Genomic DNA, 12,032 nt, shown 5'->3' with positions numbered 1-12,032 from the left:
TTATAGCACCCCTCCCCCTTTACATCTTTGGTCACGACAACAAATTCTACGATGTTGTACATAGGATCAATAACACTCTAGGTACAGTACTATGCACATTAATCATTATACACAGTCAATAAGAAAGTCAATTAGGAGGACGTCTATTCCTCTGTGGTTGTAAATGACATTCTGGAATTTGGCTGTCCTTGATTTGGAACCTCAGTAGACATTTTTCTTGGAAGAAATTCTGCATCAGTCTCATGTTGAATAGTAGCAAAGACACAATCATCAGGCAACTCAGATTCAACTAAGAGTTCTGTAGCAGTATTTATAACACTACGGATTAAAGAAGTTCTACTTCTAGAGATGATTCTGAGAAATCATTTTGAAATGACAACTGGTCAGTCAGCATGGTATCACCAAACTGATTCATCTTCATTTTGAACTGTGCAAGAAATTGGACCGGTTTTTGCTAAAAATGTGGCTGGTACCCATTTCTCACTTATGCACCAACAAATCTCCTTGTTGAAATGAGCAGTTGAAATGTATAATAGTGGCACAGTGGTACACAGTAGGGAGGGAGTTGCCCTGAAAGTCCTCAACATTGACTCTGGACCCCATTAAGTCTCATGGTTCCAGGTTAAACATGGGCAAGAAACCTACTGTTGATTACTACGTACCATCCCTCCTCAGCTGATGAATGAAAACTCTTCCACGTTGAACACCACTTGAAAGAAGCACGGAAGATGACAAGGGTGCAGAATGTACTCTGGGTGGGGGACTTCAATGTCCATATCCAAGACTGGCTTGGCAGTACCACCACAGACTGAGCTGGCTAGATCTTAAATGACATGGCTGCTAGATTGGGACTGCGGCAGGTGGTGAGGGAACCAATGAGAGAAAAACATACTTGACCTCATCCTCACCAATCTGCCTGCCACAGATGCATCTGTCCATGACAGTGTTCGTAAGAGCGACACTGCACAATCCTTGTGGAGACGAAGTTCCATCTTCACAATGAGAAAACCCTTTATCATGTGTAGCACTACCACCATGCAAAATGGAATAGACTTTGAACAGACCAAGCAACTGAAGTCTGGGCATCCATGAGGTACTGAAGGCCATGAGCAGCAGCAGAATTGCACTCAACCACAATCTGTAACCTCATGGTCCAGCATATCCTCCACTCTACCATTACCACAAAGCCAGAAGATCAGCCATGCTTCAATGAAGAGTGCAGGAGGACATTCCAGGAGCAACAAAATGCATTTATTTGAACGTCAAGGGGGGATCATCATTGCCTGGCACTCCACCACACATCAGCCAAAGCCTAAACGTTGCCCGGGTCTAGCTACATTTGGACCTTGACTGCTTTAATACCCGAGACATGCGAATGGTGCTGAACATTGCCATCATCAGCAGACATCCTGTCATCAACCTTATGATGGTGGAATGAAGCAACTGAAGATGGTTAGCCTAGGACACCATGCTGAGGGACTCCTGCGTGATGTCCCGAGACTGAGATTATTGACCTGCAACAACCACAGCCATATTCGTGCAAGGTATGAGTCTAACCAGTGGTGAGCTTTCTCTGATTCCCATTGAATCCAGTTTTACTAGGGTTCCTTGATGCAAATGCTTCAGCCTCGTCTTTTGCACTAATTTGTTGGGCTCCCCCATCATTGAGGATGGGGATATTTGTGGAGCCTCCTCCTCCAGTGAGTTGTTTAATTCATTTATAATGTCCATTTACAAACGGATGCAGCAGCACTGCAGAGCTTTGGTCTGATCAGTTATTTGTGGAATCACCTAGCTTTGTCTATTGCCTACCAAACAGCAGAAGCAGCATTCAAGTAGTTCTTCCGTGTTGTCACTTCACCATGAGGTCGATACCTCGTTTTCAGATATACATGATACTATTCCTGGCAAACTCTCTTGCACTCTTCACCGAACAAGGGATGATCCCCGGCTTGATGATAACAGTACAGTGAGGGATACGCTGACCATAAGGTCACAGATTGTGGTTGTACACAATTCTGCTGCTGCTGCTGCTGAGGGCCCAGAGTGCCTCATGTATGTCCAGTTTTTAGTTGCTAGATCGGTTCGAAATCTATCCCATTTAGCACACTGGTAGTGCCACGCAACATGATGACAGGTATTGTCAATATGAAGATATTGTCTTCATATTGTCTCCACAAAGACTGTGTGGTGGTCTCTCCTACAAATACTGCAAAGATGATCTGATGAAGACAAGGTCCAGAATGTTTTTTCTTCTTGTTGGTTCCTTCATCACCTGCAACAGACTCAGTCCAGCAGCTACATCCTTCAGGACTCAGCCAGTTTAGTCAGTAGTAGTTGCAGTGGGAGACTTTAATTTCCCTGGTATAGACTGGAAATCGCTTAGGGCTGGGGGCCTGGATGGGAAAGAATTTATAAAATACATACAGGAAGGTTCTTTGGAACAATATGTTGACAGTCCAACTAGAGAGGGGGCTTTACTGGACCTAGTACTGGGGAATGAGCCCGGTCAGGTCATCAAGGTTTCAGTAGGGGAACATGTGGCAAATAGTGACCACAATTCTGTAAACTTTCGGATAGTAATGGAAAAAGATGAGTGTTGTCCTATGGGTAAGGTACTGAATTGGGGGAAGGCTAACTACAGCCGGATTAGGCAGGATTTGGTGGCTGTTGATTGGGAGAGGCTGTTCGAGGGTAAATCCACATCTGGCATGTGGGAGTCTTTTAAGGAGCAGTTGATAGGACTGCAGGACAGGCAAGTGCCTGTAAAGAGGAAGGATAGGAAAGGTAGGATTCGGGAGCCGTGGATAACCAGTGAAACTGTGGGACTAATCAAAAAGAAAAAAGAGGCATACATGAGGTCCAGGCAGCTAAAAACAGATGGAGCACTGGAGGAATACAGAGAAAGTAGAAAAGAACTCAAACAGGGACTTAGAAGGGCAAAAAGGGGTCACGAAATGTCCTTGGCAGAAAGGGTTAAGGAGAATCCGAAGGCATTTTATACATACGTTAGGAACAAGAGGGTTGTTAGGGAAAGAATCGGATCTCTCAGGGTCAAAGGAGGGGAATTATGCTTAGAACCAAAGGAAGTAGGAGATCCTAAACGAATACTTTGCATCAGTATTCACAAAGGAGAGGGGCATGTTGACTTTTAGTGTCTCAGAGAGATGTGTTGACCCGTTAGAAAAAATCTCAATTACAAGGGAGGAAGTGTTAGGTTTTTTAGGAAACATTAAGACAGACAAATCCCCAGGGCCAGATGGCATCTATCCTAGACTCCTCAAGGAGGCGAGAGATGAAATTGCTGGGCCTCTAACAGAAATCTTTGTCTCCTCACTGGACACAGGTGAGGTCCCAGAGGATTGGAGGATAGCAAATGTGGTCCCGTTATTTAAGAAGGGTAGCAAGGATAACCCGGGTAATTATAGGCCAGTGAGCTTGACGTCCGTGGTAGGGAAATTGTTGGAGAAGATTCTTAGAGATAGGATATATGTGCATTTAGAACTGAATAGTCTCATTAGCGATAGACAGCATGGTTTTGTGCGAGGGAGGTCATGCCTCACAAATTTGGTTGAGTTTTTTGAGGAGATGACAAAAACGATAGACGAGGGAAGGACCGTGGATGTCGTCTACATGGATTTTAGTAAAGCATTTGCCAAGGTCCCTCATGGCAGGCTGGTGCAAAAGGTTAAATCTCACGGGATAAAAGGTGAGCTAGCTAGATGGGTGGAGAACTGGCTTAGCCATAGAAGACAGAGGGTAACAGTGGAGGGGTCTTTTTCCGGTTGGAGGTCTGTGACTAGTGGTGTTCCGCAGGGCTCTGTACTGGTGACCTCTGCTATTTGTGATATATATAAATTATTTGGAGGAAGATGTAACTGGTGTGATCAGTAAGCTTGCGGATGACACAAAGATTGCTGGAGTTGCGGATCGTGATGAACATTGTCAGAGAATACAGCAGGATATAGATAGGCTGCAACATTGGGCGGAGAAAGGGCAGATGGAATTTAATCCAGATAAATGCGAAGTGATGCATTTCGGTAGATCTAATTTAAGGGGGAGCTATACAATAAATGGCAGAACCATCAGGAGTATAGACACACAGAAGGACCTAGGTGTACAAGTCCACAGGTGGAGAGGGTGGTGAAGAAGGCATATGGCATGCTTGCCTTTATTGGACGGGGCATAGAATATAAAAGTTGGCATATGATGTTGCAGTTGTATAGAACGTTGGTTAGGCCACATTTGGAATACTGCGTCCAGTTCTGGTCGCCACACTACCAGAAGGACGTGGAGGCTTTGGAGACAGTACAGAAAAGGTTTACCAGGATGTTGCCTGGTATGGAGGGTCTTAGCTATGAGGAGAGATTGGGTAAACTGGGGTTGTTCTCCCTGGAAAGACGGAGGATGAGGGGCGACCTAATAGAGGTGTATAAAATTATGAAGGGCATAGATAGGGTGAACAATGGAAAGCTTTTTCCCAGGTCGGAGGTGACGAACACAAGGGGTCACGGGTTCAAGGTGCGGGGGGCAAGGTTCAACACAGATGTCAAGGGAACGTATTTTACACAGAGGGTGGTGGGGGACTGGAATGCACTGCCAACCAAGGTGATTGAGGTGGACACACTAGGATCGTTTAAGACTTATCTAGATAGCCACATGAACAGACTGGGAATAGAGGGATACAAACGAATGGTCTAGTTGGCACATGAGCGGCGCAGGCTTGGGGGGCCGAAGGGCCTGTTCCTGTGCTGTATTGTTCTTTGTTCTTTTCGAACTGCCAAGCTAATCTTGGCGACGGACATTGAAGCCCCCACATTCTGTGCCCTTTCTGCCCTGTGCTTCTTCCAATTGGCGTTCTCCATGGAGTACTAACTCATCAGCTGAAGGGAGGTGGGGTAGGTAGCAATCAGCTGGAGGCTTCCTGCCCACATTTGATATGATGCCGTGAAACTTCAAGAGGTCCAGAGTCAATGCTGAAAGCTCCCAGGACAACTCCCTCCTGACCGTATACTTTTTTTTTTTAAAAAAGAGGATGGTTTAAGAATAAGAGATCTAATGTTTAGGATGGAGAAGGGGAGATTCTTTATCTCTGAGAGTCATTGGCATTCCCCAGAAAGCAGTGGAGGTTTGACCATTGAATTTACTCAAGGCAGAAGTGGACTGATTTTGATATATGAGGGAATCAAGGGTTATTAGAGAGGTAAGTCAGCAAGTGCAGTTGAGGCCATAATCAGATCAGGCATGATCGTATTGAATGGCAGAGAGTCTGGAGGGCAAAATGGCCTTCACCTGCTCTTAAGTCTATGTTGCTATGTGCCACCACCACTGTTGGGTCTGGACATACCCAGGGATGGAGATGGTTATCTGGGACATTGTCTGTGAGCTTTGATTCTGTGAGATGTCAGGCTGCTGTTTGACTAGTCTATGGAGCAGCTTTCCCAATTTTGACACAAGTCCCCAGATGTTGGAACGAGGACTTTGCGAAGTCAACAGCACTGGGTGTGCTGTTGTCATTTCTCATCCTAGGTTGATATTGGGTGGTCCACAATATCATTCCTTTTTGGATTTTCTGTCATAGCTTGGTACAACTGAGTGGCATTTTCGGCCATTTCAAAGGGCTTTTGAGAGTCAACCACACTGAAACTGGCAAGGTACTCTCTGGCAACTCCTTGGTCTTTAACTCTCCATAAGCCTGGTTTCGCCAAACCAAGAATCCATCCCACCAGCACCCTGCTTGGTGACTAACCCAAGTCCTTTCCTTCTGCTTGGCATAGCAGCACCTGATGTGGGTCTTCTTCCCCAAATTTCACCATCTGACTGACTCATTCTGTACGCAGGAAAGCCAGCTGCCTCCTCCTGTCAAGGTATTTAAAACTTGTACCATATTCTCAGTAAATTTTGACCTAGGCCCTCTGCCACCATTTCATAGAATCAGGGTTGTACAGTGCAGAAAAGGCCCTTTGGCCCATCGACAATAACTACCACTAAACTCACACCAATCCCAATTTCCTGCACTTGTCCAATATCCTTGAATGTTATGATATTTCAAGTGTTCATCCAAATACCTCCAAAAGGTACTCAGAACAATTAGATTCAAACATTGCCTGCTGGTTATGCAATCTAACTTGTTCTTACAAGTACCTGCAAACTCTCCCCACCTCCATTTGAATAAAGAATGTAATTCCTAGATCATCCGCAAGATTTGGTCCCACCCTGTGACTGCAACAAATCCTTTGTGCTTGTGGCTGGAGGGAGTTGAGGGGATAAAGCAATATAGCGAGGCACAGATAATGACTCGGGGTTATTTTATCAACAAGTCACACAATTAGTGCAAAAGAACAGAACCAGAAACCAATATCTATTCATACAATAGTGACAAATAAAAAAAGGTAACGCTTTACAAATGTAAATGCAAAGTCCTGAATAACACAAGAGGCCAACCCTCACCCTCCTACTTGGAAACATTTAACTGGACCAGTTCCAATAAAATGTCGAAATCAATGTTGGGTCACCAGTTAACGGATCACATCACAAAAACTGCGCACTCAGCAATAGCTCTTCTCTTTGGAGCCTTTGCACTCCACCTTTACTTTATATAATGTCATCATCTCATGTCTCAAAGCACTAACAAATTACTTTCAAGTACTGCAACTTTTATATAAACAATAATATTCAGTTTATTTCTCCCAGGCGCACTTTCTGACTCCTTGAATGTTATGACAGGGAGAATTGAAAAGATACTGCCTATTTTTACCTCAGATCCTGTAATCTAACAGAACTTTATCTCCTTGAAGGAAATAAAGTTCTGTTAGGCTACAGCATCAGAGGCAACATTCCTGCCCCTTCCAGGGCAGTGCTGAGGTTGCAGGATTGTTACATCTATAGCAGTCACAGTATTGTTTTGTGGAATCCCCTGGTATCGCTATATATACAATGAACAAAGAACAATACAGCACAGGAGGCCCTTTGGCCCTCCAAGCCTGCACCGATCATGTGTTCCTAACTAGACCATCCGTTTGTATCCCTCTATTCCCAGTCTGTTCATGTGGCTATCTAGATCAGTCTTAAATGATCCTAGCAAATGAAGCCTGGCTCTATCAGTATCCATTTATAACCCAGATCATTTGGGAATTTTAACAAATAGACCAAGGATCACTCGGTGTCCTAATACCCTCATCAAGCACCACCTCATAGCTGTTAACAGGGCACTGCTAGTAAAGGATGACTGCTCCACCTGCCTACATGACAGATTAAGAAGTCTCACAACACCAGGTTAAAGTCCAACAGGTTTATTTGGCCTCTTTTAAGGTCAAACCAAATAAAGAAACACAAATTAAGTCAGGACAAAGTAAAAGGGGCAGCTCCCCAAAAGGAGGGGGAACAGCCCAAACAAAAATCAAAGTACAAAGGAAACTTAAAAACATCGAATCATAATGTGATTATTAGGGTCAATAACGCACCCCAACCCCTGCGGTGCCCAACGGGCACGGAAGGCGTCAACCGTGCCCATGGACACTGCATGCTCCCTCTCCAGGGACACCTGGCTGCAAATGTAGCCGCGGTAGAGGGGCAGACAGTCGGGATGGACGACCCCCTCGATCGCCCGCTGCCTGGACCTGTAAATGATGCGTTTCGCCAGGCCCAGGAGCAGGTTCCCGACCCTCCCCTCTCCGCACCAGGCGTCCGTAGATCAGGAGCGTGGGACTGAAGTGCAAACAGATCATCAATAAAAGGTTTTTGAGGAAAACAAAAAGGGAGTGCAACCTGAGACACAAAACATAGACATGGTCCACGGACTCCACAAGGCCACAGAAGGGGCAATCTTCGGAGCCCATGAACCAGTGAATCCTACGATTGTGCAGCACTGCTGCATGCATCACCCTCCACCCCAAGTCCCCGATGTAATTGAGGGAGATCCCTCCGTAGAGGGACCTCCACTGCGGACCTCCGCCGCCCGACGGCAACAAGGCCCGCCAAAGTGTATCCGGGCGACAGGCGAGGACGTGGTAGTGGAAGGTGTGCAGCAGCAGCCCGTACAGGAAACGCCTCCGCGCGGTAGAAAAAGGCACGGAGGACATTTCCGCGAGGCGGCTCATGCTGTGGGGCACCTGACCCGAGGAGGGGGGTTGAGGCTTTGGGCCAATGTGGAATTCCGTCCGAGCAGGGGAACGCTCGGGCGGGATCCCACCGCACGCATGCGCCGCCTTGAGATCGCGTGCACTATGGGGGCCAAGCACAGGTTTATTTGGAATCATGAGTTTTCGGAGCACTGCTCCTTCATCAGGTGAGTCGTGTAGGCAGATTTCAACCAGCGAACAAAGGACTGCATGAAGCCCTTTGAGTTACACAGGCTGCCTACTACTATAACCCAATATTAATCCCACATGCCAGAGGGGCAGCACTGATGGAGTGCTGCGCTGTCAAAGATTCAGTCTTTTGGCTGGAGCCTTGGCTGACGTCTCAGGTGGATGCAGGCAACCCAACGCTTTCTCCCTGATGCCCCAGCAAATGTTTATCCCTTAATTAACATGGCAAAAGCGGGATGATCTGGCGGTTGTCACATTGTTGTTTGATCTTGCCCTGCACGAATTGACAAGTCTCCTTTCTCACATTGTAACAGGTGACTACATCTCAGAAGTGCGTTGGCTTTCAAGCGCTGTGGGGAGGTCCTGGGGGTTAAATAAAGGCGCTGCAGATATTCAAGTGTGAGGAGTTCACTCCAACCGAGAGCAGGAGCCCCGGGAGGAAGAGGTGCATCGAAACCCACCGCCCTCACTGCAACTTCCTCACAGGAAGCGGTGGCTTCCGCAGCAGCTGGGCCTCCGGCGGGGGGGGGTAGCAGGGCCCGGGGGTGGGGGAGGGAGCCCCGGGAGAGTCCGTACCCACAGCCCCGGGGACAGCGGCGGGGCCCGAGCCCCGGGTCTGAGGGCGAGCTCCGGATTGTACCCCGGTGCCGGAGCAGCCTCTCCCGCCCCCTCCCTCTATCCAGCTGCCCCCCCGCCAGGCCTGCTGCTGCCGCCGCCGCCCTCCCCGGTACTCACCACCCGGCGCGGCAGCCGCGGTGCGATATTCCTGTACTTGGAGCCTCGGAAGCGGTTCATTGCTCCCGCTCTGACAACCGCTCGACCAGCGATTACTCCACCTGCCGAGGCCGCCGGGATCGACTGGAACAGCCTCCGGACTGCACCATTACCGCGGGAGGGGGGAATATCCTGGCAACGCCTTTCACCCCCCCTAACGAAGTGGACTTGTCGGCACTGCAGTGGAAGCCCCGCCCCTGCTGAGTGCTGGAATCATTGCATCCATTCGGCCCATCAATTCTGATTTATTATTGTCACATGTATTAATATGCAGTGAAAACTGTTATTTCTTGCGTGCTGTACAGACAAAGCACAGTAAGAAGTCTCACAACACCAGGTTAAAGTCCAACAGGTTTATTTGGTAGCAAAAGCCACTAGCTTTCAGAGCGTTGCCCCTTCATCAGGTAAGTGGGAGTTCTGATGAAGGAGCAGCGCTCCGAAAGCTAGTGGCTTGCGCTACCAAATAAACCTGTTGGACTTTAACCTGGTGTTGTGAGACTTCTTACTGTGTTTACCCCAGTCCAATGCCGGCATCTCCACATCAGACAAAGCATACCATACATAGAGTACATAGGGGAGAAGGAAAGGAGAGAGTGCAGAATGTAGTGTTACAGTCATAACTAGGGTGCAAAGAAAAATCAACTTAATATAAAGTAGGCCCATTCAAAAGTCTGATGGCAGCAGGGAGGAACCGACTCAAGAACAGCTTCTTCCCTGCTGCCATCAGACTTTTGAATGGACTTAGCTTGCATTAAGTTGATCTTTCTCTATACCCTATGACTGTAACGCTACATTCTGCACTCTTTCCTTTCCTTCTCTATGAACGGCATGCTTTGTCTGTATAGTGCACAAGAAACAATACTTTTCACTGTATACTCACCCATGACAATAATAAATCAAATCAAAAAGCTGTTCTTGAGTTGGTTGGTACATGACCTCCGACATTTCTACTGTTTTTCCGAAGGAAGAAGGTGGAAAAGAGTATGTCTGGGGTGCGTGGGTCCCTTAATTATGCTGGCTGCTTTTCCGAGGCAACGTCAATGGATGGGAGGCTGGTTTGCGTGATGGACTGGGCTACGCCTGTCCCGACAACAATCCCACCCACACCCTATCCCTGCTAGTCCTCCTGACACTAAGGGACAATTTAGCATGGCCAATCCACATCTTTGGAGTGTAGGAGGAAACTGGAGCACCCAGAGGAAACTCACGCAGACACGGAGAGAATGTGCAAACTCCACACAATCATCCGAAGCCGGAATTGAACCTGGGTCCCTGGCACTGTGAGGTAGCAATGCTAACCACCATGCCACCCGTCAGAGGAACCTGGGACTTAGGAGCTGGGTTAGGCCATTCAGCCCTTCGAGCCAGCTCTACCAGTCAGTGTGATCATGGCCGATCTGATTATAGTTTCAACTCCACTTTCTTGTCTGCCCCACCCTCAATTCCCTTGTCTGTCAAAAATCTAACTAACTCAGCTTGAATAAATTCAACACTCCAGCTTCTACACTTTTTTGGGGAAGAAATGGAACAGTCTTTGAAAGAATGGACAGGACCGGGAATGATTTGGAGGAACCTATAAATGGGTGGAGCCTGTGACTAAATGAGTGGGGCCTGGGACTATTATTTCCATTTGTATGCCTTTAATATAGTAAAATGTCTAACTGTGTGGTCAGACTTAATTCAATTCTGAACAGTTAGGTACCTCTGATAGTACAGCACTCACTCAGTGCCAGGTTGCATTATGAGCTTAAGTTTCAGGGGTGGGGTTCGAATCTTTTGACTCTGAGGTAAGCGTGGAAAGGTCACTGCAATGACCCAGCTGCTGGTTGCCTCTTGCAGATGCCTTTGGCCAAAATTAAAAGCCATAAAATCTGCCATCAAGCTGTTCTCACTTACAATTGAAACATTCCTTTCAGTGAGCCTGCATTGCAGCAGGCACAATGTTGATCAGCAAAACTGTATTCAGAATTAAACCTCTCCTGGAAATGACCTACTGTGGCCACAGACTCTGTTGTGTTTTGCGATTTACAAAGAACTTTGTGCAGATGTTGGGGCAGCAACTATTGCTTCATTATTCCATCCAGAAAGGCACAAAAGATTCTCCAAAGATGAAGTCTCTATTTATCGATCCTGCCAGGGCTGGCGCATTAGGCATACAAGACAGTTGCTTAGTGAAGCAAAATTTGGAGGGGTGGCAAAAACCTGAATGAACTATTCATAAAACTACATAAGTCAACAAACAGGCCTCAGCAGTGGGAATAAAAGGTGTAGGTTTACTGTGATATATATCCAAATGTACTAACTTACATATAGATTTCAATATAATACATTGCAGTATTTCCCAAAATCTCATATAATCCTCATTCTGTTTATGCAACAGAGATAGATACGTGGCACAGCATCCCTACCTCTGAGCTAAAAGCTCTGGGTTCGAATCCTATACCACTTTGAATCCTATCCCAGGACTTGATGGCTCAGGAAGATGCATTCATAACACAGCCAACAGGTTGAGTATCAACCTGCAAAATCCTTCCAACACATCAATGGCAGGCGGTAAGAGTGGGGTAAGACTCATGGTCAGCCATGCTTGGTATGGGGTGGTGCCCTTCAAGCTATAAGCCTCTGGAGACATGCTTAGGAACCTGTTCCAGGAACAACTCACTATGGAATCAGAAAGAAGTATGCCTCATGCACCAGTAGGTGCAGGAAGCAAAACAACAATTGACACAGCTATTCCGAAGACCGCAAACCAGTCAATAATATCAAATAGTGTGATTTAATCTCACCCACTCTTTTCTAATGATTGTTACTTATGTAAATTGTGCATAAAATAATCTAGTTGTTGCAGGAGCATCTAGTATTACATCATGTCAATCTTATCATGTTATAATGTGCATTTCTTTGATTACAAAACCTGTGAAGTGTAGCAAAATGAGAATGTACCATCAG

The 12,032-nt window shown here is 46.7% G+C and overlaps 1 protein-coding gene across 1 annotated transcript in view; it reads right to left on the bottom strand.

Moving 5' to 3' along the window:
- Positions 1-9,196, bottom strand: part of coro7 (coronin 7) — a 144,640-nt gene extending 135,444 nt beyond the window's left edge. Inside the window, exon 1 of the mRNA XM_078240480.1 lies at positions 9,045-9,196. Coding sequence (XP_078096606.1) covers positions 9,045-9,104 — 60 coding nt within the window. The 5' untranslated portion in view covers positions 9,105-9,196. The remainder of the gene's footprint in view (positions 1-9,044) is intronic.
- Between the last annotated feature and the right edge of the window lie 2,836 nt (positions 9,197-12,032).

The sequence above is a fragment of the Mustelus asterias genome, chromosome 23 (assembly GCF_964213995.1).
Source record: "Mustelus asterias chromosome 23, sMusAst1.hap1.1, whole genome shotgun sequence".
Lineage (NCBI taxonomy): Eukaryota > Metazoa > Chordata > Chondrichthyes > Carcharhiniformes > Triakidae > Mustelus > Mustelus asterias.
The sequence above is the reverse complement of the archived record's forward strand: the minus strand, read 5'-3'. Positions and strand labels throughout refer to the sequence as shown.